Genomic DNA, 25,323 nt, shown 5'->3' with positions numbered 1-25,323 from the left:
TTCAGGATGATGGTAATCTGTGGTGGAGACGCACAGAGAAACTTATTGATGTGATTTAACTAATTTTACTTAATTAAAGGTGGAAAAGTGGAAATTATTGTCTTTTAACACTTTATTTATAGAAAAGTTATTAATAGATAGTTTGGTTAAAATCGGAAACTATAAAAAATTAAATCACAAACACAGAACATTAGTAAAGGTTAAAAATGTTTAACCACCAAAGTGAAAATACCAAAGAATAGAAACAGAAAAAAGTAACAGTCATTGAATTATTATTATTATTATTATTATTATTATTATTATCTTAAATATTAAGTAATATTAACATAATTAAGTGCAGTTACTTTTGGCACTGATATGACTTTAAAAAACAATATAATATATAGAGAAATAAAAATGTAAAACATATCTGTTGATTTTTTGGGCTTTCTAAGAATTACTTTTGCATACTTATAGGAAAATCAGCCTTATACCAACATATACAAACAAATATGTGCAATATATTAAGCAATATAAGACAACAGATACATAAATTATGTAAAATAGATATGTTACATATGTGTACTTTCACATCATTGTTTTAACTTTAATAAATTAATCAATCAAAGAAATACAGTCTATGTATGATGCATTTGTCCAATAAATGATACCTGCATATGTGTATATAATATGAATATATATATATATATATATATATATATATATATATGCATATATATTATGCACCATATATCCAATCACTGCATACATGACCATCAGAAGTGTACAGTGAGGCAGTTCCTAAGGCAGCCCAGGCTAACGCACACAAAAGACTTCCCAAAGTCTCAGACAAACAGCAGGGTTTTAAATCAGAAAGCTAATCAATCAATAGGATTAGCTGCGGGTGACTCTCTCAGTCACGGCCAGACGAGGGGCGGAGCTTACCGGGGCCTGGTAATGATGAGTCCAGTCCAAACGCAAACAGAAGAGGCCATGTGCAGTAACTGCCAGTCGCAGGGGGCGGAGCCGTGTGACATTAAGGAAGGACGCCTGCAATTACTTAAGTATTTTTCAGGCCTGCTTAATCTTGCCTGTCTCCTCAAGCAGCTACAGAGCACTGGTGAAAAGTCCGGGACAACACAGTGAGTGCTCCTGTCCTGATGGAGGTATAAAATCAACATGCTTAACCGGAAATCAGAGGTGCGGACAAGTAGGCTGCAAACATGGGCAATAGGACTTAGTAAAGGGCACAGCAACAGCAACAAGGGAATCCAGGGAATGAGCTGTATTTGTCAGTCTACAAATCAATCAAACTCAAAACCAATCAAAGTGACCCATTTCCATAATTATATAGTATATATATTATTATTATTTATGGGGTACTTTTAAAGCTCGCTTGACTGAGCTCACTGGTAGCCATGCAAAAGTCTAAAGGTCTAACAGACTTGATTTTAATGTGCAAAAAGCAACCCTGAGACATTTTTTCATTTTCTCTACTGATCATAACAATAATGATAATGATATTGATATTAATAACAATCGGCTTCGGAACAGACAGACAGAGCAGATTAAAATGCAGGTCAAGAGAAAGAGATTAAACTCTAGAGTTTATTTATTGATTTTATTGTGATTATACACTCACAGTACAGCAACTAGTCTCTTCACATCCTAGTTTAGAATGCCAGGACCACTCATACTACAGCCCCCCTGGATCAGGGAGGGTTAATTATCCTGCTAAAGGGTCCAACAGCAGCGGCTTATTAGACATGGGCGTCAAACCCACAACATTTCTAAACAATAACCCACTGGTCTAACCACTGAGACGCTTTACGTCACACCGCTCTAAAACCTGAAGGTGTTTCCAAAGAAGTGTTTACTACAGGAGTCTGAGGGCATGCATTAACTACAGCACATACACTATGTGTCCAAATGTTTGTGGACACCCCTTCTAGTCAGTGCATTCAGCTACTTTAAGTTGCACCCATTGCTGACACAGATGGGCAGATGCACACATACACACACACACTGCTTGTCTAGGCCATGTATAGATGTATTGCCAATAGATTAGGACTCTCTGGAGCAGATATAAACATGAATCTATTGGCACCATGCTGCCTAATGCCAGGCGTGGGCTAGAGGGGTTCTTCGGTGCTTTACCCAGTACTTTTGGGATGAGTTTGGGAGGTTGGGAATGAGGTGGGGTGGTGATCATCCAATAATGTATACATGTACATAAATATCACAGCAAATATCACAAAGATGTTTGATTCGAAGGCATTTAATGATTCAGCTGCTCAATCTATTCTATACGGACACAAACAGCTTCATAAAAACTGGAATCATGCCACATCCATAATCCAGCTGTGCTCATCACTTGGCTTTACAAAGTGCTCCATACATACGGTTACATGTAGACTTATAAACGTCCCATGCTACTGCTTAGCAACTGAGGCCTGCACTGACAATATCCTCAGTGCTTCGGCAGGACAGGCATTATATAGGTACGGGTAGACTGGCTCAGTGAAAGTGTGTGTGAAGGTGTGCACGTGTGTGTTATCATCAGGATCGAAGAACGAGACCTGTCCACTGTCCCAGTCCAGCTGCACCCTGATCTTCTGCAGTTTCCGCTTCAGTCTGAAGGGTGTAAGCATCTCCGACAGGCCTTTCCCATACTCCCCCTTGTAGTAACCCACATGCCATAAGCCGTGCTCAGAGAGGTTCTCCCTGTGCTGGAACACCGACTCTGAGATCACTCCCACAGACCAGACTGAGCTGTCCCCGACCTCCACGTCCCAGCAGTGAGTCCCTGAGTCAAAGCCTTCGGAGCCCAGCACGCTAACGTAGTCGTCAAATCTCTCCGGATTGGCTGGGAGCTCGGTATGGCGAGTACACAGAGTCATTGCCGTCAGATCATCAGACAGGTGCAGACAGGGGTGAGCGGTGTTGGGGTTAAGAATGACGGGAGCTGGAGATGAACAGAGAAGGAGAGAGAGCGAGTGAGAGCGAGAGAGAGCGAGAGAGAGAGAGAGGTAGAATAGTCATGTTGCAGTGCCTTTGCAATTTGTAGCTATTAGCACTATTAGCTATTTGCTATCAGCTATTAGCTATTTGCCCTAAAAACATTTGTCTATACATTTACATGACAAATGGATAGCAATGCCATTAGAAATTTTCCTTTCAATACTGACTTTTATTGAAAGGAAGTGTCCCAATACTTTTATCATCAATAGCAGGGTCCTGGGTTCAATACCTGGGCTCGGCAAGCTGCCACTGTTGGGCCCTTGAGCAAGGCCCTTCACCCTCTCTCTGCTTCCTCTCTCTGCTCAGCCATGGACAAAATTGTGTGTGTCTGTGTGTGTGTGTGTATATATATATATATATATATATAAATTTGTTATTTGAACAAAAGTATTTGGACACCTTCTCATTCACTGTACATTATTTCTTCTGAAATCAAGCGTAATACAAAATGTTTATTCTGCTTTTGATGGAGTAACTGTCTCTACTGTCCAGGAAAGAAGGCTTTCTACTAGATTTTGGAGGAGCATTGCTGTGAGGATTTGATTGCATTCAGCAACAAGAGCATTAGTGAGGTCAAGATGTTGGATAATCACCAACCCCACCTCATCTTCAGCTTCCCAACTCATGCCAAAATTACCCCTCTGACCCACGCCTATCTCTCTCTCTCTCTCTCTCTCTATATATATATATATACAGTGAGTCCAAGAAGTATTTGATCCCTTGCTGATTTTCTTCGTTGGCCCACTAATAAAGACATGATCATTCTATACTTTTAATGGTAGATGTATTCTTACATGGAGAGACAGAATATTAAAAAGAAAATCCAGAAAATAAATCTAAGGAATATATATTAATTGATTTGTATTTCATGGAGTGAAATAAGTATTTGATCCCTTAGTATTCATTAGCAGTTCTGGCTTTTACAGACCAGTTAGACACTCCCAATCAACTTGTTACCTGACCTGAAGCCACCTGTTCTCACTAATCACTTGTGTGAAAAACACCTGTCCACAGAATCAGACAGATCACACAGATTTCAAGTCACCAACATGGGTAAAACCAAAGAGCTGTCACAGGACCTCAGAGTCAGAATTGTTGACCTTCACAAAGCTGGAATGGGCTACAAAAAGATTAGTAAGGTGTTGGATGTGAAAGTAACAACTATTGGTGCAATTATCAGAAAGTTTAAAGAGTATAACATGACAATCAACAGACCTCGGCCCGGTGCTCCAAAGAAGATTTCGCCTCGTGGGGTGGCAATGATGCTGAGAACAGTCAGAAATCGTCCTGCAACCACTCGGCAGGAGTTAGCAAATGACCTGAAGGCAGCTGGGACCACAGTTTGCAAGGAAACAATTGGCAACACTTTGCGCAACAATGGATTCACATCCTGCAGTGCCCGAAAGGTACCCCTGCTGAAGAGAGCACATGTGGAGGCGCGCCTCAAGTATGCCAATGATCATTTGAAAGATGAACCAAGTTATTGGGAGAAGGTTTTGTGGTCAGACGAGACCAAAATTGAACTTTTTGGCCTCAACTCCACCCGCCATGTGTGGAGGAAGAAAAATGCTGCCTATGACCCCAAGAACACTGTGCCCACCGTCAAGCATGGAGGTGGAAGCATAATGTTTTGGGGGTGTTCCTCTGCCAAGGGTACAGGGCTACTTCACCGCATCACTGGGAAGATGGATGGAGCCATGTACCGCACAATCCTGAGGGACAACCTCCTCCCCTCTGCCAGGGATCTGAAAATGGGCCGTGGTTGGGTCTTCCAACATGATAACGACCCTAAACATACAGCAAAGGCAACAAAGGATTGGCTCAAGAAAAATCACATTAAGGTCATGGAGTGGCCCAGCCAGTCGCCAGACCTCAATCCGATCGAAAATCTATGGAGGGAGCTGAAGGTCAGAGTTGCCAAGCGACAGCCCACCAACCTTCATGATTTAGAGAGGATCTGCAAAGAAGAGTGGGCCAAAATTCCCCCTGGTGTGTGTGCTAAACTTGTGGTTAACTACAACAAACGTCTCACCGCTGTGCTTGCAAACAAAGGCTTTGCCACTAAGTATTGAGTGTGTTTGGCAAGAGGGATCAAATACTTATTTTCCTCATTGAAATACAAATTAATTAAAATATATTCTTTAAAATTATATTCTGGATTTTTGTCTTGATATTCTGTCTCTCCATGTTAGAATATATCTACCATTAAAAGTGCAGAAGGATAGTGTCTTTATTAGTGGGCAAACAAAGAAAATCAGCAAGGGATCAAATACTTCTTGGACTCACTGTATATATATATATATATATATATATATATATATATATAGTATCTCTGAAAATAAAGGTTAAAGGTGAATTGGACTCACTGTACTGAATGATGTTCTGCATCTTTTCCCACACTCTGAACTTCAGGTTGCCCAGGTGCTTTGCTACATCAATCAATGCTCCAGAGAGGGTCTCTGGATCTGTCACTTTACACTCAGCTCTGGAAGAACATTCAGGAGTCAGTGTTACTGCAAGTTTGGACTGAAAACAGACTTATTACTATAGTAATAAGGGCTGAAGCACTTACCTCTTCCGCGTGTGTTCGTACTTCTGAAAAAGCAAACAGTTCAAAGTTTCAGATTTGTGTCCAAACATGGGAAAAGTGTACTGAGGATTTGTTACTTTCGTCACCTGCAAAAATGAGATGTTGCTGGCTTGTAGCCCCTCCTCCAGGCCTGCGACTTTGTCTGAGAGAGATAGAATGTCTCTGTTCATTTGCATGATGTTCTTCTTCACTGCATGAATCTTCTGCTCCTCTTCCTCCCTCAGTGCGGTCCTCCTGGCTGCCTCTTCCTCACAAAGGAACTGGTGAAGCTTCTCAAATTCCTTCTTTATCAGAGTCTCGGTATGTTGGGTCTGTCTCTGAAGTGATGTTATCAAATGAGATTATGCAGATAACTATGGCACGGTTGCATAACACCATCGATAATCTTCATTGGGAACAGGGCTGATATAATTGCGGGACTATATTTTACCTTAATATGCTCTTCTGTTTGGATGTAGGTGCATTTCACATTTCCAAATTGCTCCAGTTTCTCCTTCAGGGGCTGCAGTTTTCGTTTCAGGTCAAACTAAAACAATAGAGGTTAAAGCAAGATCAATATAGCATGTCTACACACTGTATCTGAGAATATGGTTCATGAATCTATAAGTGGTAGTACTGTTCATTTGCATATCTAGGTACTGGAAAGATGGACTAGGGCTGATTAAGCAAGGGCCAAGTGGTGGTAGCCTAGCAGACATGGATATCAAACCCACAACCCTGTGATCAAAAACTCTGAGCCTGTACCCCTGTAGTAGGCCCAACATTGGTAGCAGTCAATCCCCCCTACCCTGTGATCAAAAACCTAGCACTCGAACCACTGAGTCTGTACTCCTGGAGTAGAAAGGATGAAGGGCAAGGGCCACTAATGGTAGCTTAGCAAAAGTGGGTATCGAACCTATAACCCTGTGATCAATCACCTTGCACTTAAACCACTGAGTCTGTACTCCTGGAGTAGAAAGGGTGAAGGGCAAGGGCCACTAATGGTAGCTTAGCAAAAGTGGGTATCGAACCTATAACCCTGTGATAAATCACCTAGCACTCGAACCACTGAGTCTGTACTCCTGGAATGTAAAGGGTAAAGGGCAAGGACCAAATGGTGGCAGCTTAGCAGACATGGGTATCGAACTCACAACCTTGTGATCAATAACCAAGCATGCTAACCACAAAGCCTGCCCCCCTGGAATAGAGAGGGTTAAAGGTAAGGGCCCTCAACAGTGACAGCTTAGCAAAAGTGGTTATTGAACCCACAACCATGTGAGCAGAAACCCAGATCTGCCACAAATGAGCCACCACTTTGCCCAAATGTCTGTAGATGTCGTTTCATCCAGTTTTTCTTTTGATCATATGGGTAATAATAGGGTGTTTGACCCCATATCTGCAGTAAACGCCTCTTTTCTTCTGGGAAGGCCTTACACTAAGGCACTGTTTAGTGTGCAGTGAAGGGAGTATGCCATGTTACTGCTCAACAGCCCAATGTGGGGGAGGTTCTACCCATCCAGCTGATGTTTGGCCCTGGGTAAGGGGTCTTAAACTTCCAATTCCATCCAATTCCATTGATAATAATATTCTGTGAGGGAGCTCTTAGAAGCAATAAATGAATCAGATATCTGGTTTCATTCACCACCACTGTGAACATGTCTGTCTCCAGAATGGAGCATTTCACACCAAACCACCCAGAATGACCAATTTAACCATGCCCACCATACCTTCAGATCCACTGCTGCTTCATCCACTAGTCTCAAGCTGCAGTTGGTGTGTGATTCAGACGTCAGACACTCCTCACACACCGGCTGTTTGTCATCCAGGCAGAAGCGCAGGAGTTTCTTCTTATGCCGTCCACAGAGTATTTCCACAGCGTCTCCTGAAGCCCCCTGGCATCTCTCCTGCAGGAAGGCCTCACACAGGTTCTTCAGAGCAAGATTACACAGAGGATTCTCCACGGAGCAGCTTGTTCTACAGAGTGGACATGTCTGCAGTTCAGTGTGTGTCCAGTACTGCTCCAGACAGGCCCTGCAGAAGCTGTGAGAGCACATGAGCAGCACCGGATCTCTGAAGACATCCCGGCACACAGGACAGCAGAGATTCTCCTCGAAGAGAGATGGACGCGAGGCCATCGGTGATGTTGAATCTGGTCCTCAGGAAGTGCTAGTGCTCTCTTTCTTCCTCTGGAGTTCAGGGCATGTTTTTAAAGTAGAGGTAATGAAAAGGGGGCATGGCTTTCTGTCAGTTTGCATAAAACGATTCTTTGGAAACATTCTTCCTGATACGGCGCACGCCTGCTGCCTTCTCCAGAACAAACAGATTTAGATTAGATTAGAAATAAGCACTCTGGCTTCCTTGACTGCATTATGGAGAATCCCCAAGTCAAGTCAAATGTGATGTGGAAATGCTTAATGGTATGTTATTACCACAAATATGTAAGAATCCAAGCAGTTAGGCCTGTTTTTTTTTTTTTTTTTTTTTTTTTTGCTTGTTTTTTTAGCAAGGTACATGACAATCAGGCTCAATAACAATAACCCAGCGGTGCTTCAGATTCCATACAGTGTCTCTCACACATGTAAACCATTTGGAAATGTAAGCATTGTGAAATATGATCATCTTCATAGTCCACTTTATTATATACTGTATGTGTTTTTCACAAAACAAAAGTAAACATGCTTTTCCTGCCTCCTCTCTCTCTCTCGATCTCTCTCTCTCCCTCTCTCTCTCTCTCTCGATCTCGCTCTCTCTCAATCTCTCTCTCTGTGTGTGTAAGCCTCACACTGACAGACATCAAGTATTATGCAGATCCTAGATCCTATGGTCATGTTGGTCATGCTTGTCAACTATCATGGTCATGTTGGTCAATTGGCTTGGTCATGTTGGTCATGCTGGTCAAACAGCATGGTCATGTTGGTCATTACCTTGGTCATGCTGGCCAACTAGCATGGTAATGCTGGTCAACAAGCTTGGTCATGTTGGTCATGCTAGTTAACGACCTTGTTCATGCTGATCAACTAGCATAGTCATGCTGCTCACTTGGCTTGGTCAACCAGCTTGATCATGTTGGTCAACTGGCTTTGACATGTTTGTCTTGATGGTCAATTAGTTTGGTCACATTGGTCATGACCAATCAACTAGCTTGGTCATATCGGTCATGCCGGTCAACTAGCTTAGTCATGTAATTTGGCAAATTGGGTCATACTAGCTGGCTATTTTGGTCCGGTTGGTCATCAAACTCAAACATATCTTTTGTTGGTTGCGGACAAAGCTGGTCAACATGTTAAACCAGCTTGACCAGCTTGAGCTGACCTGTCTGGTTTTCATAGCAGGGCACAAATAAGGGTACATAAGGAGTACAATAAGAGCAGTGGTACATGAGTTAGAACAACATAAACAATAACACAATAGCAAAGGATAAATACTGTCCAATACTAATGACCGGTTATACATTCATTTGTGAGGTGCTGTATGTACAACATGTATTAAAATTGATCTAGACAGCAAGCCTTTATTGGTTCAGAAAAACAGGCGTGTTTGAATAAATACTATTAACATTCCATCAATAATCATTAATACAAATATTGATCAACCATGATTTGAGCAAGCCTGGTATTATTTGGTGTATTCTCTGATCCCTTGTTTTATTAATCAGTGCTGTTGTTGGGTTTGATCAAATTTATGATGTATTTAAAGCTGGTTTTGATGTCCTTTCATTAACCTTTCATGGAAGTGAGGTATCAGGTTTTTCCCAGAAAATGAAAACGACAACAGCATTGATCTTTAGCACAAAGCCTCACTTCTTCTAACTATTTAAAGGAAGTCAGCGTGGGCGATTTTTAAATGACAGGTTTTAAGCCGATTCATTGGTTGTCCTTCCTTTTTACCAGTTTTTGGTAGGTACTGATTACTGCATGCCTGGAACAGTGTTTAAGAATTGGCTGGTTAAGAAATGTTGGTAATGCTGGTCAACTAACATGGTCACGCTGCTCATCTGGCTTGGTCATGCTGGTCAACAAGCTTGGTTACATTGGTCATGCCAATCAACCAGCTTGGTCATGTTGGTCAACTGGCTTGGTCATGTTGGTCATGCTGATCAACCAGCTTGATCATGTTGGTCAACTGGCTGTGACATGTTTGTCTTGATGGTCAATTAGCTTGGTAACATTGGTCATGCCAATCAACTAACATGGTCACGCTGGTCAACTAGCTGGTCAACCTACCAAAATTTCTTACCTGTTTTGGTAGGTACTAATTGCTGCATATCTGCAACAGCACTTAATAATTGCATGAGGTTTTTGGAGATGTTCTGATCTGAACATCTAGACATTAAAATTTGGCTTTTGTCCAAGTGGGTCAGGTTCTTACGCTGGACCATTTTTCCTGCTTCCAACACATCACCTTCAAGACTTGACTGTCCACTTGCTGCCTAATTCGTAGATCCCACCTCTTGACGGGTGCTTCACTGGTAAATGGTGTTAATGTTATGGCTGGTTGGTGTACCAGGGGTGGACAATGACTGATAATCTAATACTTGAGTGAAGGTGCAGAGTCCCTTTGTAAACAGAAACTGAGTTCTGCCGAAATTAATGCAGAAAAGGTTCAATCACTAGTCGCAACTTGGGATGTCATAAAATATTGATATATCAAAGTATTGCAATATTACTTTTGCTGTATTTACTCTTAAAAGCAGTGCATTGATTATTAATGAATAGTTTACATGTGAAGATTCTATGACAGGTTTTGTAAATTAGATTTTTTTAAAATCGTAATATGTTTCCCTGCTTACAATATCGTAAAATAGCGAATCGTAACCCCTGTATCATGAAACGTCTCATATCGCCCGGTTCTTGTATTAGACACATCCCTACTCACACTGTTCACAGGCCCTCAGTGGCAGGATTCTCAAAAAATGGCTACAACTACCGTTTGCAAAGGTGGCGTAGACTCTCTCAGTGAACCTGTGCGTGAAGGTGTGTAGATGCCTTTTAGTGAGAGGGTCGCTGAATAAGACCTGTCCTCCGCTCCAGTCCAAATGCACTCTGATCTTCTGGAACCTCTGTTTGACTCGAAGGGTGACGTAGCGCTTCTTAGGCGAGTCTGCCCGGTACACACCAGCGCAGTACCATACACGCCACACACCGCTCTCCAGGAACTGCTCTCCTCTCTGGGCTGACTCTGTACACACTCCCAGAGCCCACTCTTCACACTTTCCCACCTCTACGTCCCAATAGTGAGTCCCTGGCCCAAAGGCCTCGGAGCTCAGAAGGACCTGGTAGAAGGTAAACCTCTCTGGGTTTTCGGGGCAGGCCTGCAGGGCAGATTTGAGACGCACACTGCTCAGATCATGAGACACGTAGATGCTGGCGTGAGCGGTGTTGGGGTCCAGAGTCACAGGAACTACAGACGCAGAGAAATGGAAACACATAGAAAAGAAGGGAGAAGTTAGAGGATGGTAAATCTCCGTGAGCAGAGCAGATGGATAAAGGTCGGGAGGTCAAGTTTTTTGTACTAGTATGTACATGTTTGTGTATAAATGTGTGTGTGTGTGTGTGTTTGTGTTTACCCAAGAAACCATAGTAAATTAAGAGGCTAATGGCCCCTTGGCAATGGTCCTCTATGTATTTTTTATCATTATTATTTTAATAATCCATTGTATATTCAAATTATTACAGCAAAATAATTGTGGTACATGAGGCCGTTTGTTGGGTCTCCAGATTGTTGGGTCTGATCGTGATGTATGGTTTCCTTGTAGCAACATTTTATAATTTTTTTCCCATAGGAAAGAATGGGGTACCACAGAACCGTCTGACAACACCCCAGCACCCACCTGAAATGCCATGGCAACCGCCTGAAATGCCACACCAACCATACCAGCAACACCTCAGCAGAACCATAGCACCTACAAAGCAACATCATAGCAAACCACCTAGCAACAACATAGCAACCGCTTAGCAGAACCATACAACCACCTAGCCACACCATACCAACCACATGGAACACCTTATAAACGACCTGGTATACCACAGCAGCTACCACTGCCTGGAGGTGAGAACTACGTAAGCTGCATTTCTGTCAGAAAAATGCACTTTTTACTAAATTATGCAGCTAAAAATATTTTACACTACTGATTTGTTGGGTGACTAATTATTAAAATATTAGTTATTACTTTGTTACCAATTAAGTACTTAAGTACTAAAACTTCATTATTAGTCAATTGCTTAATTACTTTTACTTGTGTACTAACTGCTGCTGATATGCTTATGATATGCTAATACTTATTAATCATCTACTAATTTATCAACTCATTTATGGACCAATCTTCCCTCTGCTCTGCAGCCTTGTGTGGAACACAGTGATCGGTCTTCACTGGGCCACTTTCCTTCACCTCCACATATTGAGCTGCCTCACTGCTCAAAGCTGTCAATACATTTAAACCATTGAAATACAATGGTGTACAGTAAAGTGGCCTAACTATTATAAATCCATGCCGGTTGAGCACCCCCTTGTGGCCGGGGACCTTGGGCATGTGACAAGTAGGCCTGGCTGGTGAGTAATTGATTCAAATTGTGTGCAGAGCCTGGCTAGACCGATTATTTGATTGGGATCTATAAGATTAATATATAAAGAGCATAATGGATTATGACTTTTGGTTTGTTTATTGTTTATTGAAGTTGTAAGTTGTGAGATCTACTTACTGTATTCAACTAAATCTTTCATCTTCTCCCAAACTCTGAACTTCAGGTTGCCCAAATGCTTTGCCACATCAATCAGTGCTCCAGAGAGGGTCTCAGGGTCCTTCAGGTTACACTGGGTTCTGGAAGAACATGGAGGAGTGCAGGAGTCTTAGGAGTCTTAGGGTGCATTTCACCAGAAGAGGCATAAAATGAAAAGGGAAGGGTTGCTTACCTCTTCAGAGTGGCTCTGTACCTCTGGAGAAATACAAGAATAGAGGTTTTCATGTTACTCTTTTCCAACATTTCCAACTTTTCACTATTCCAAGCATGCAGTATTTCTAAACACAGTATTAACCCTTGTCTTAAGTGTCACAAATGTCCCACCACCATGTTTAACAGCAGAGCAAACCCCCTAAATGAACTTTTGTCAGTTTAAAATAGAATAACTTCTCTTAGAGTGAGCACAACATTGGACAATATGGACAAAAGTACTGGGACACTTGCTCAATTCATTGTCTATTCCAAAATCAAGGACTTAAAAGTAACTGTCTCTACTGTCCAGGGTAGAAGACTGTCTACTAGATTTTGGAGGAGCATCGCTGTGATGATTTGATTATATTCAGCGACAAAAGCTCAGAGGTCAGATTTTTGGGTGATCGCCACCCCACCTCATCATCCCTGACTCCCCAACTCATCCCAAAAGTATTGGATGACGCACCAACCATCATCATTCCAGAGAACACAGTTCCTCCACTGCTCCACAGCTCAAAGCTGGGGGGGGGTTATACCCCTCTAGCCTATGCCTGACATTAGGCAGCATGGTGCCTGCTCTGCTTCAGAGAGTCCTATTCTATTGGCAGTAGAAGGGTTGTCCACAAACATATGGACATACATTATCATTTTTGACCCTCAGGTCAAGGGGAGCATACAGGATGTTAAGACTCCGCAGGGGTTAGAAGGTCACCTGCAGGAATGGGATGTGGTCTGCTTGGATCTGCTCACTAGCAGACCTAATGGAAGCTGTGAGACCCAGTATCTCTCTGTTGATCTCCTCCATTTTCTGCTTCATCGTGTGGCTTTTCTGCTGATTTTCCGCCCGCAGCGCAGCTATCCGGGCTGTTTTTTCACGTTGCAGAAACTGATGAAGCTTTGAAAAGTCCTCCTTAATCTGCTTCTCCGTCATCTCTGCCTGAAACTTATTATATATTAAAAGACATGAAGGGTTTAGTAGCAGAACATCACATTCACTGTTCTTTTTTTGTGATATACACCGATCAGCCATAACATTAAAACCACTGACAGCTGAAGTGTCACAACACTGACTACCTGGTTCCATCGGCTTCTGTCAAGGGATCTCTATATAAGGCAAGAGTGGTTGGTGTTAAAGCTTGTCAAAATTCTTTGACAAGAACCAACCTGTGATGTTCTAGACGACTGGAGGGTGAGAACCGCTCCAAATTCATCACCGGGCAGGTCTTGTGGGGCGTTTTTTTGGTATGCAGTGGTCAGTACCTACCATAAACGCTCCAAGGAAAGACACCCGGTGATCTGGCGACAACAGTGTGTTGCAACACACATAACACTCATATCTGTCTGTATGGATCATCTAAGAAACATTCTAGCAACTGTTCTGCGGTCAGAGCGGTCAATTCGGTCAGAGCATCTCTGTGGGGCCACACAGTCAGTTGTGGTGAGTAACTACTAGCAGTGGTCCAAGGTGGCCAAACCTGAAAGCCGTGACAGAGTGTTTTGGCATCCAAGGCTCATCAATGAGCTCAGCAGGGCTACTGTCGCAAAAATGCTTGATGAAGGCTAAGGGAGGAATACCTCACCACACACACACACACACACACACGCACACTGCATAATGCGTCCATGCTGACCCTTGTCCACTATGGAAGGCGCCTACAACGGGCACGTTAGCTAGACCACAAGGTTGCCTAGGTGCATTTGTCCTCTGTTCATGTGTCCTCTGCATTTAACCCATCTGTAGTCTTTGACAGTGTCCGTACCTACCATAAACGCTCCAAGGAAGGACACCCGGTGAACTGGCGACAACAGGGTCTTGGGCGCCCAAGGCTCATGCAAAACAATGCTCATTAAGGGCCCCACCTCACAGCTTACAGGACTTAAAGGATCTGTTAGTAAGGTCAGGACACCTTAGGAGGTCTGGTGGAGTACATGCTTTGATGGGTCAGAGCTGTTTTGGTGGCTCAAGAAGATACAATACACAGTATTAGGCATGTGGTTTTAATGTTATGGTTGACTGGTGTATATAATTGGGATTCTTTACACATACAAGACAAATGAGTGACATATTGGGATTAATACCACTATTATTAAATTAATAAAGTGTATTTAGCATTATAAATCAGCTGTTATTCTTTCCCAACATATTTATGTCCAAAAATGTTAAAAAAATGATATACAGCACTTTCAAATGGAGCTCATATGACGTTTAGCTACACTTTTTAATGGTTAACTAATGAACTTGTAAGGGGTTTTAAGTGTAGCAGTGCAGCTGGAGATTTACCTTTGAGTGTCTTTCTGTTTCGATGCATTTCCTCCTAGCTTCTTCAAACACTCTCAGCTTCTCCTGTAGTGGCTTCAGCTTACACCTGAGCTCCTCCTTCAGGGCCAAAACAGATTTAATGAGAATCCACGCTGACATGCAACACACATAACACTCATATGTGTCTGTATGGATCATCTAAGAAACTCTTTGGGGCCACACCAAATTTTTGGCATCCAAGGCTCATCAATGAGCTCAGCAAAGGGCTACTGTCACAAAAATGCTTGTTGAAGGCTAGGGGAGGAATACCTCGCCACACACTCACACACACACACTGCATAATGCGTCCATGCTGACCCCTGTCCACCCTGGAAGGCGCCTACAACTGGCACGTTAGCTAGACCACAAGGTTGCTGTGTCACTGTGCGATGTACAGCGAAATGTCCTCTGCATTTTACTCATCTATAGTAGTAAACACACACACACAAAGCGGTGGGCAGTCAACTCCAGCACCCTGGTAGCAGAGAGGGCGAAGGGCCGAGCCCAGGTATCGAACCCACAACCCAGTCATCAATAGCCCAGAGCGCTAACTGCTGAGCACCACTGCCTACTTGACCATGATTTTGGAGGAGCATTGCTGTGAGGATTTGATTGCATTCAGCAACATGAGTGTCCCTGAAGTCATGATGTTGGATGATGATCGGGACCCCACCGCATCCTCCCCAACTCCCTAACAGCATCACCATCACTCCAGAGAACACAGTTCCTCCACTGCTCCACAGCTCAATGTTGGGGGGCTTCATACCCCTGTAGCCCACGCCTGGCATTAGGCAGCATGGTGCCAATAGCTTTATGCTGATCTGCTTCAGAGAGTCCTATTGAGTATTATTCTATTGGGAATTCATCTCTACAGGGACTGGACAAGCTGTGTGTGTGGTGTATTATGAACATGCTGAAAACCTCAAAACTGTGATGGTACAAAGTTCTTGAGATGAAGAATAATGAAGCTGACCCCATAAGCACACTTTTACCAGTGTGGGCTCAACTTTGGATGCAGTCTGCAGTCACCTGTAGTAGCCCCTTACCTTGAGATCAACTGCTGCTTCATCAGCTGCACGGCAGCTGTGAGTCTGATGTTTGTTAGAGTCCCGACACACCACACAAACAGGCTGTTGGTCCTCCAGACAGAAGAGCTTGAGCTGCTCGTTGTGGAGGTGACAGCGGATGTCAGGCCCCTGCGAATCTCTCTGGCTTCGCTCTTTTATGAGAGCTTCGCAAAGGTTCTTCAGGGCGAGATTGCAAGGAGGATCTGCATTTCGTGATATTTGTCTGCAAATGGGACATTCCTGAGATCCCTTCTCGTTCCAAAAATGAACCAGACAGGCTCTACAAATGGTGTGAGAGCACAGCAGAACAACAGGGTCAGTGAAGATGTCGTAGCAGATAGGACAAGAGAAGTCTTCATCAGAGAACGCTCTGCCTGCCATGTTCTCTACAGCTCCAGCTTCCACAGAAACGAAAGTTACACATTTACAAGGAAGCAGAGCAGGCAAAGTGGGTCAGGTTTCAAATGTTTTCCTGTTGCGCAATTGCTGATCTTCACCATTGTGAAAGCAGAGAGGACTGTGAAGAGCACTGTCATCCACAAGAGGGAACCACAGCTCCACATCAGCACATGGAGTGGCACCTGGAAACCCTGAGCCTGAGACTATTCCAGACACTGTTTCTGTAATGTAGATTTGAAGATGGTACACCAATCAGCCACAACATTATAACCACTGTGGGGTGAGGTGAATGCTTGATTTACAGGTTACAGTGGCACGCATCAAGGGAAGGGGGGTCAGTTCCTGAAGGTGGTGTGTTGTCATGTCTTCACGACTGGGTCAGGACATGTCCAAAACATCATGCATGTCTTGTTGGGTGTTCCCGGTATGCAGTGGTCAGTATCTACCAAAAGAGCTCCAAGGAAGGTCAACTAGTAAACCAGTGACAGGGTCATTGGTGCCCAAGGCTCACTGATCTGAATCATGCATTACCCAATATTAGGCAGGTGGTTTTAATGTTATGGCTGATCAGTGTATGCACATTATAGTGGTTAACTGCATAAAAATGTCAGAACATTGCTTGACCATACACTATATGTCCAAATGTTTATGGACACACGGCTTGTCTAATTCCAGGAGACGCATTGCCAACAGAACAGAACTCTCTGGAGAAGATAAACCTATTAGCAGATTAACCTATTGTAGGGCACCGTGCCTAATGCCAGGTGTGGGCTAGAGGGGTATAAAGCCCCCCAGCATTGAGCTGTGGTGCAGTGGAAGAACTGTGTTCTCTGGAATGATGGTGGTGGTGCTCCATCCAGTACTTTTGGGACGAGTTGAGGAGTTGGGAATGAGGTGGGGTGGTGATCCTCCAACATCCCTATCTCATTAACGCACTTGTAGCTGAATGCAATCAAATCCTCACAGCAGTGCACCTCCAAAAAGTAGTAGTAGAAAGTCTTCTTCCCTGGACAGTAGAGACAGTTACTTCAACAAAAGCTGGATAGACCCTTTTTAATACCCTTGATTTCAGAAAAAACAATGAAAAAACAGGTGTCCCAATACTTTTGTCAAATAGCGTACATTAGAAATTCTCTGGAACCGAATGTTTTTTTGTTGTTGTTGTTGTTTTGCTAATGTTTCCACTTTATATGTGTGTAGTTTTAGGAAGTAAAGCACTTCTTTAGAATCTCGAGCCAGCTTCTTTTTATGCTGACAACGATCTAAAGACAGCATTTAAAGCTTCTGTTCGTAAACAAGAACATCTGCATCTACGCAGAATCGCTTCAACAGCTCACTTCATCACCAAGACCGCGCACCAGTCTCCACGCCGCTGAAGGTAGAGTCCCATTGCTCTATATACTTTACTACTCAGCTCATGCAGTAACAGTAAATGTCTGTACTTACACATCTGTGGATTGTGTGGTGCTCTGTGTTGGACATGCTAACCAGATGTCATGGATTTGAAAGCTCCTTTTATGGCATGTAAGGAAAGGTTAGCACTTTAATATGAGACTATCCTTGTAAAGGTTAATGAATGGCTAGTAATTAGGACAAAACATCTTACAATTGATTAGCACAGATATAAAGGGCAGATATCTTGCCGAAAAGTGAGCCCACATTGATCTACACCAGAGACCACTAATAGATGGACTGTGGTCCAGACCCAGAGCCAGATGCTGTCCTATCCGGACCTGTTTGAGTTGGATGGAGCCTTCATGCTACAGTGTTTAGTGGCCCATAGAACATTTGCTTGTGTTGTAAATACCAGTCAGACCTGAGCATTATGATGTGCTCTGTGACTCGAGTGACCGAGAGTGATCGGACCACAAAAAATGTGGATAGAACTACTGGGCTAGGTCAGTATTCAGGATATGGCCCAGATTTCTAGTGCAAGTTAGACATTACGATGTTACAGACCTTGGCTTAAGGAATTTTTCTCAATTTTATTGAGATACATCTGAGCTACCTGAGGTTCCAGATCTTCTTTATCTTCTCCATCAGTCTGGGTTCAACCTCTTAGCTACAGCAGATACGTCTCAATAGGTCCCCAACCAGGGATCAGTCTTTTAGTGAGAACTCATCATCTGACCTTGATGTTTCTTCATCTCAGATGGGCTATTTCCATTTCCTAATGAGTTATTAACACTTATTATCACCAAAACACACCAGTACCTCTTAATGAACACACATTAACATCAACACTGTTGGAAATGTGAAGGTCAACAACATGGCAGAGCTCAGAAGGTGAATGTAGTCTCTACATACGTTAATGTATCAGGCTGATCAGATGATCATTAGTGAGTAATAAAAGCTTGTGTTGGGGTTCGACTGTAGGACGCTATAGACTTCTGCTGAAGCTGGCAGGTGGAACACGGACTGTTGGAGAACCTATAGTAAGATCAGGAACCAGCAGAGCTTTAACAGTATGGAGGCATGTGGGATACTAGCTGGAAGAACTGCTGTTGGAACTGTCAGGTGTTAAACTGCCTCAGTGGAGCTCAGTTATGTTCTCTGTCAGTCTAAAATAACCTTAAATGGTTCTCACTTGTCAAACATCAGATCTGCTCGAGTCCTTATTGTAGTAACTGCTACAAGAGGTAACTGCTACAGTCGAGACATGCTAATCGAAAACATACACAGACAGCCATGCGATTAAATTGTGTAGGTTCCCTTCGTTCATCCAAAACAGCCAACTCACCCCTCAAGGCCTGGTCTCCACAAGACCTCTGAAGGTCTTCTGTGGTATCTGGCACCAAGCTTAATGTTAACAGCAGATCCTGTAAGTTACAACACCTGTTCACTTGCTGCCTAATATGTAGATCCCACCCCTTAACAGGTGCTTCTTAAACCTGATGATCAATGTTATTCACTTCACCTGTCACCTGCCTTAATGGTTTTAATGTTATGGCTGATCGTTATTCAGGTCTTTTTTTTATCTTTGTGTTTTGCATTGATTACTCAGATATTCTGCCTCGATCTTTTTCAGGGAAAACAATGGCACTGTCAAGGTTCAGTCAAGCTAACCGGGGTCTCACCAGAGCCAAGGATTACAGAGCTGACTTCTCAATGAACATGCAGCCCTATGTTAACTGGGACATGCATCTGACATCAGCACCCCTTTCCATCGCTTTGCTTGGAGAGCTGATCCGCATCTCTGCTGCAGAGGATTTCTCCATCGATAAAAACGCGCCAACAGAAGGCTTCAAATTCATCAGATACCCTAAGTCTTTCAGGGCCTGCCTCTTGCAGGTGTGCAATGCAGGCTGGCAAGCTTTCAACGAAGCTCACAGAAACATGGACCAGATTCGTCTGTACACTGCACAGGTTCCAGAGTATATCAAAAACGCAGTTGCAATCCTGATCCAGGAAGACACTGGCCTTGTCAAAGCCTTCCTGCCAGCTGAGCTTCAGAGAATCGAACACATATCGTCAGAATGCTTAAAACTGGCTATCGCAACCGAGGGAAAGTTCTCAGACATCATGCGCTTGATGGAAGAGTTCGTGGAGGCTTTGGTCAACGCAAGACAAGGTTACAGCGTGGAGCTGGAAGAAATTAAAAAGAAAATTCAAGTTGAAAAAATTAGACAGAAATTTGCTGCGGACGCAAAAAAGATGGCTGAAGATGCTTACGAAAATGCTAACAAGAACCTAGCTGAAGCCACTGAAAAATACAAGAAAGTTATGGACGATTTACCAAGTGGATGGAATGTTTTGGGAATGAAGATGCTGTCAATGATGTCAGAGCAGGCCATCACAATAACATCTGGGGCACTAAACTTATTAATTGCAGGACCAGTGACTACCACCATCAATACTGCAGTGAACACAGCCAAAACCATAACGGAGATGGTCAGAGGACCAACTGGACAAGCTACCACAAGCCAAGAAAGCCCTGAAGAAAGGAGTAGAGTAACTGAGGAAATCTCAACCAACAACATCCTTTCTCGGTCCGGGCAGATTCTGTTACTGAGCATAAAGATGACAGAATTCTACAAGGACAACAAGATCAACTGGACTGAACTGTACGACCAGAAGCAGGAAGCTGTCAAGTCAGACTACCTGAAGAAGTGGTTTGAGAGGACAAAAGAAGATGTGAACAAAGAAAGCGATTGCCTGGTCAAAACCAAGGCCTTGGCCATCTGCAACAAAGGTATCGACATTTGCACTGAGCTGGCCCAATACGCCCCAAAGGGGGAATGCGACGATGCCAAGATGAAGGAACTGATTGAGGCCATTAAGGACCTAAACACGGCATCACTGTCCTTTGACTCCGAAAGCAAGGCTTACACCGGCCGGCCGGCGTTCACTGTAGAGCCGCCCCACTCAAGCAGACAACAGCAATCGATGGGAAAAGACGTGGTGGAGATACAACTTAATTTAACTCGTCTGCGAATGGAACAGAGTGAATTCTTACTGAAGCAGATGACAGAGAGGTATGAAAAGAATTCGGAGAACTTGAAGAAGAAGACGAAAGAGCTGGACGACATTGTGATAGAGCTGCAGAGTCTCGAGCCCAAGGATATTGACTTCAACAGCAAAATCAAGATGCTGGCAAAAGGCCTGAATTCAATGGGGCAAGTGAAAGAGGAGTGGGAGAAATTAGTGACCCTCTTCCAGATTATTTCAAACATAATCAAGACTACGATGACGACACATCTGCAGGGTTTTAACCAGACCGTCCAAATCGCTGGAGAGAGCAACTACACCTATTCTGAGTTTGTCAAAGATAAAATCTACACTTACGCCTTGAAAGCCTCCGCAAGTGCCTATGTGGTTAACTTGATCTCCACCACCTACACCGAGGTGTCCTCCCAGTACCTGATGGGCGGCGTTAGTACCCTGGGTAGACTGATGACCATGGATCCTAATGGAAAAGAGTTCGCCGAGAAGATGAGCAAGTTACAGCAGGATTGCATAGCTGCAAAAAAAGGCATCACAGACCTTGTTGCAAAAAACAAGCAGGATTTCAAGCTCAGGTGCCAGAACCGGATAACTGAAATCAAGACGGTTCTGGACGAGGTCCTGCCCCAAATATCTCAAGAGGAGAAAATGCGACTGAAGGAAGCGGTGAAGAACGGAATTGAGCCACAAAGTAAGAAAGAAGAGAAGGCTAAGCCGGCGGGTGGGTTTAAGCCCATGACAAAGGAAGAAGAAGACCAGTACTAGTGATGGCGTTCTTCCTGATGATTTCAGTGTAACGGTTGAGTTTGAAACAGCATGTCGTTGATGTCACACAAAAAAAAAACTTGTATCTCCAAAAATGGCAACTTTACAGGAGAAGGAAAAAACCTTCTTAACGTTCAATGAAAGTCAATGTAAAAAGGACTTCTTCCAAGCCATTTTGGAGCATTTCTATTGGTCCGGTCAGTGTAACAATTGGACACAATGTTAAAGAGCAACAGCCAGATTCACAGTTTGTCAAAAAGTGAAAAACGCAAAAATTATATACATGGATTTTTTTTTGAGTAACAGCAACGAAATACTTTACTATGTTTTTTTTCCATTCTTTCTTCCATTTAATGATAAATTCAAATGATTTTTTCTTCATAACCACTGTCCTGATTAATAATCTCTTTATCTAATCAGATCAAAACCACTTCCTGTTTTCATTCTTGTTAACCAATAAAATGAACTGCAGCATCATACTGTGTCTCATACTTCTGAATAGAGTTGTTTCTGCTAGGTCTGAAAACCAGTCATTCATTTATGCATTTAATAATTTGCTGCTCTGCTAAAAACTTTTTTTGCATTTTCCGCATTATACAGCATGTGTCCAAATGTTTGTGGACACCCTATTCTAATGAATACATTCAGCTACTTTAAAATACACCCATACACACACTATTCCCTGTAGAGAAATATTGCCAGTAGAATAAGACTCTTTGGAGCAGAGAAACATGAATCTATTATGGGGTATAAAGCAACCCCCCCCCCCCCCCCCCCCAGATTGAGCTGTTGAGCAGTGGAACCATGTTCTCTGGAATGATGGTGGTGGTGCTCCATTCAATACTTTTGGGATGAGTTATGGATGAGGTGGGGTGGTGATGATTATCATCCAATAGCATGATATTACTCATGCTCTTGCCGCTGTATGCAATCAAATCCTTACAGCAATGCTCCTCCAGAATCTAGTAGAAAGGCTTCTTCTCTGGACAGTGGAGATAGTCACTCCAACAAAAGCAGGATCAACTCTTTTTTAAGAAGAAGAAACAATGAATGAATTGGTGTCCGAATACTTTTATCCATGTAATGTTTGTGGGTTCTGTGACCCGGCGCCGGTGATGTAAACCAGCCAATCAGAGCAGAGCTTAATATTTTATTTTCTCCAGAAAAAAAAGCAAAAAAAAGCAATATATATATATATATATATATATATATATATATATATATATATATATATATATATATATATATTTAAATAAATGCATTCTATGGTGCCTTTAAAGGCCTTATAGAGCGCATGTATGACGGTCTGGGTTCAGGGTGTCAGTCTGGGTTCTTATCTTCACCTTATTTGAAAGCCAATCCAGCCAATCAGTGCATTCCAGTCTTTGGCTCATTAAACAGTCAGAAATGAGTGGATCAGGTGACCATTCTCATGAACCCATCTTAGTCTAACCAAAAAAATAACACGTCAGCTGGGCTCTGAGTGGTCCAGCGGTCTAAGGTGCCGCCACTGTGAGCTGAGGATCACTGGCTCAAATCCTGGCTCATGCTGCCTGCCATCAGCAGCCAGAGCCTGAGTGAGCACAATTGCCCTTGCTTTCTCTGGAAGGCTCGATCTCTCTTTCTCTCTCTCTCTCTCTCTCTCTCTTTCCACATCACTTCACTGTAATGGGCGTTTGCTAGCTGATGTACCAGAGCTGGGTACCCAGCACTCTCCTCTGAGTGTGCTGGTTGGTTGCTTGGTGATGTTGCTTCGGTGGCAGTTGGAAAAGTGTGTCGGAGGAGGCCTCCCAGTGTCGGGAGAGCACAAATGAGTGGGCTGGGGGAAATTGGGAGGAAAACTGGGTAAAAAATGATCTATCTAATATGGTTTTATTACAGCGGGATACATCAGAGATCATCCAAGTCAGTTATGATGGTATATGCACTGAAACTCAAGGTAAGGTAGGTAAGGTGACGAGACTAGGGGCGAAGTGGTCTTAACTGGGCGTAGATAGACATCACATTTTTTTTCTTGCGGTCTCTCTCGCCCTCTCTCTCTTTCAGTCTATCACTCCACTTTTTCCTCTGGACTAATTAGTTCAGATAGGGCAACAAGAGCCAGTTGAAGAATATTATGCATGAGAGAGAGAGAGAGAGAGAGAGAGAGAGAGAGAGAGAGAGAGAGAGGTCAGTTTGGATAATAGGAGGCAAAATGTTGTAGCCACAGACTGTGAAGAATAAAACAGGAAAAAATAAAAGCTTTGACCACACCATGTGTGTGTGTGTGTGTGTGTGTGTGTGTGTGTGTGTGTATTTGAAGAAGTCTGTAGTCATCTAATGATGTGTGTGCAGGAAGTGTGTTAGATCCCTAGAGAGGCACGGCTGCTTCCTGGCCTCCTTTTGGTGAGGAATGAGAGGAGAGACACCTTAAACACACACACGCATGCAGAAACACACACACACACACACACATCATCCCACCACCCTTATCACTGTCCACATACCCTACACCCTTTGGACAAAAGTATTGGGACACCTGCTCATTCACTGTTTCTTCTGCAATCAAGGCTATTAAGAAGAGCTGACCCTGCTTCTGTTGGAGTAACTGTCCAGAGAAGAAGACTTTCTACTAGATTTTAAAGAACATTGCTGTGAGGATTTGATTGCATTCAGCAAGAGCAACAGTGAGGTCAGGATATTGGAGATTGGATTGCACCTCATACCTAAAAGTATTGGATGGAGCACCACCACCAGTTCCACTGCTTTATACACTGCTTTAGCCCACGCCCGGCATTAGGCATGGTGCCAGTAGAGTCACGTTCATGTTCAAGCGATGATGGACTGGTGCCAACTTCTGACCCTACCATCTCTGTTCCTCAGCACAAATCCAGACTCTGTCCAGTGTTGGGGAGCCCGTGCTGAGCCACTGCAGCCTCAGCTTTCTGTTCTTGGTGGACCAGAGCGGAATCTCTGAACCTTTCTCCCTCTCTCTCTCTCTCCCTCTCTCTCTACCTCTCTCTCTCTCTCTCTCTCTCTCTCTCTCTTTCTGTCTCTCTCATCAAATAGTTCTTTTTTTTTACCTTCCCCCAGCCTCTCTCTCTACCTGGCTCTACTTCTCTCTCTCTCTGTGTGTGTCTCTCTCTCTACTTACTCACAATACCTGTCTCTCCCTTTCTCTAGTTGTCCCTGTCACTCTACCTGTCTCTCCCTCTCTCTACCCCTCTCTCCCTCTCTTTACACATATCTCTCTCTACCCATCTCTCTCTCTCAATGTGTCTCTCTCCTTCCTACCTGTCTCTCTCTCTCTCTCTCTCTCTCTCTCTCTCTCTCTCTCTCTCTTATCCCATAGTTCTTTTCTTTCTTTACCTTCCCCCAGCCTCTCTCTCTACCTGGCTCTACTTCTCTCTCTCTCTTTCTCTGTGTGTCTCTCTCTCTACCTGTCTCTCCCACTCTACCTACTCTCGATACCTGTCTCTTCCTTTCTCTAGTTGTCTCTGTCTCTCTACCTGTCTCTCCCACTATCTACCTGTCTCTCCCTCTCTCTACCTGTCTCTCCCACTATCTACCTGTCTCTCCCTCTCTCTACCTGTCTCTCCCTCTCTCTACCTGTCTCTCCCTCTCTTTACACATATCTCTCTCTACCTGTCTCTCATTTTCTCTCTCTTCCCATCTCTCTCTCTCTCAATGTGTCTTTCTCCTTCGTACCTGTCCTTCCCCTCTCTCTCTCTCTCTCTCTCTCTCCTCTCTCTCTCTCTCTCTCTCTCTCTCTCTCTACTCTCACTTTCTTGGTTCCATGTGTAACATTAGTAATATGTGTGTATGTGTGTGTGTGTGTGTGTGTGTGTGTGTGTGTTTGCTGATATTCCCTGC

The 25,323-nt window shown here is 43.4% G+C and overlaps 2 protein-coding genes across 2 annotated transcripts; one reads left to right on the top strand and one right to left on the bottom strand.

Annotated features, from left to right (window-relative positions):
- Window positions 1-1,482: 1,482 nt before the first annotated feature.
- On the bottom strand, window positions 1,483-16,263 carry LOC140575471 (uncharacterized). Its single transcript, XM_072695814.1, has 12 exons — window positions 15,844-16,263; window positions 14,780-14,875; window positions 13,211-13,441; window positions 12,479-12,501; window positions 12,268-12,386; window positions 10,441-10,969; window positions 7,297-7,726; window positions 6,021-6,116; window positions 5,677-5,907; window positions 5,573-5,595; window positions 5,367-5,485; window positions 1,483-2,944 (listed from the first exon to the last, which is right to left on the bottom strand). The coding sequence occupies exons 1-12, from the start codon at window positions 16,243-16,245 to the stop codon at window positions 2,412-2,414; spliced, it is 2,832 nt and encodes a 943-aa protein (XP_072551915.1). The 5' UTR covers window positions 16,246-16,263; the 3' UTR covers window positions 1,483-2,411.
- Window positions 16,264-19,299: 3,036 nt separating this feature from the next.
- LOC140575470 (uncharacterized) lies at window positions 19,300-21,893 on the top strand. The gene has a single exon (XM_072695813.1). It carries the CDS (start codon window positions 19,300-19,302, stop codon window positions 21,469-21,471), a length of 2,172 nt encoding a protein of 723 aa, XP_072551914.1. The 3' UTR covers window positions 21,472-21,893.
- Window positions 21,894-25,323: the final 3,430 nt, after the last annotated feature.

This window comes from Salminus brasiliensis, chromosome 13 (assembly GCF_030463535.1).
Source record: "Salminus brasiliensis chromosome 13, fSalBra1.hap2, whole genome shotgun sequence".
Taxonomy (NCBI): domain Eukaryota; kingdom Metazoa; phylum Chordata; class Actinopteri; order Characiformes; family Bryconidae; genus Salminus; species Salminus brasiliensis.
This window is presented reverse-complemented; position numbering and strand designations above follow the sequence as displayed.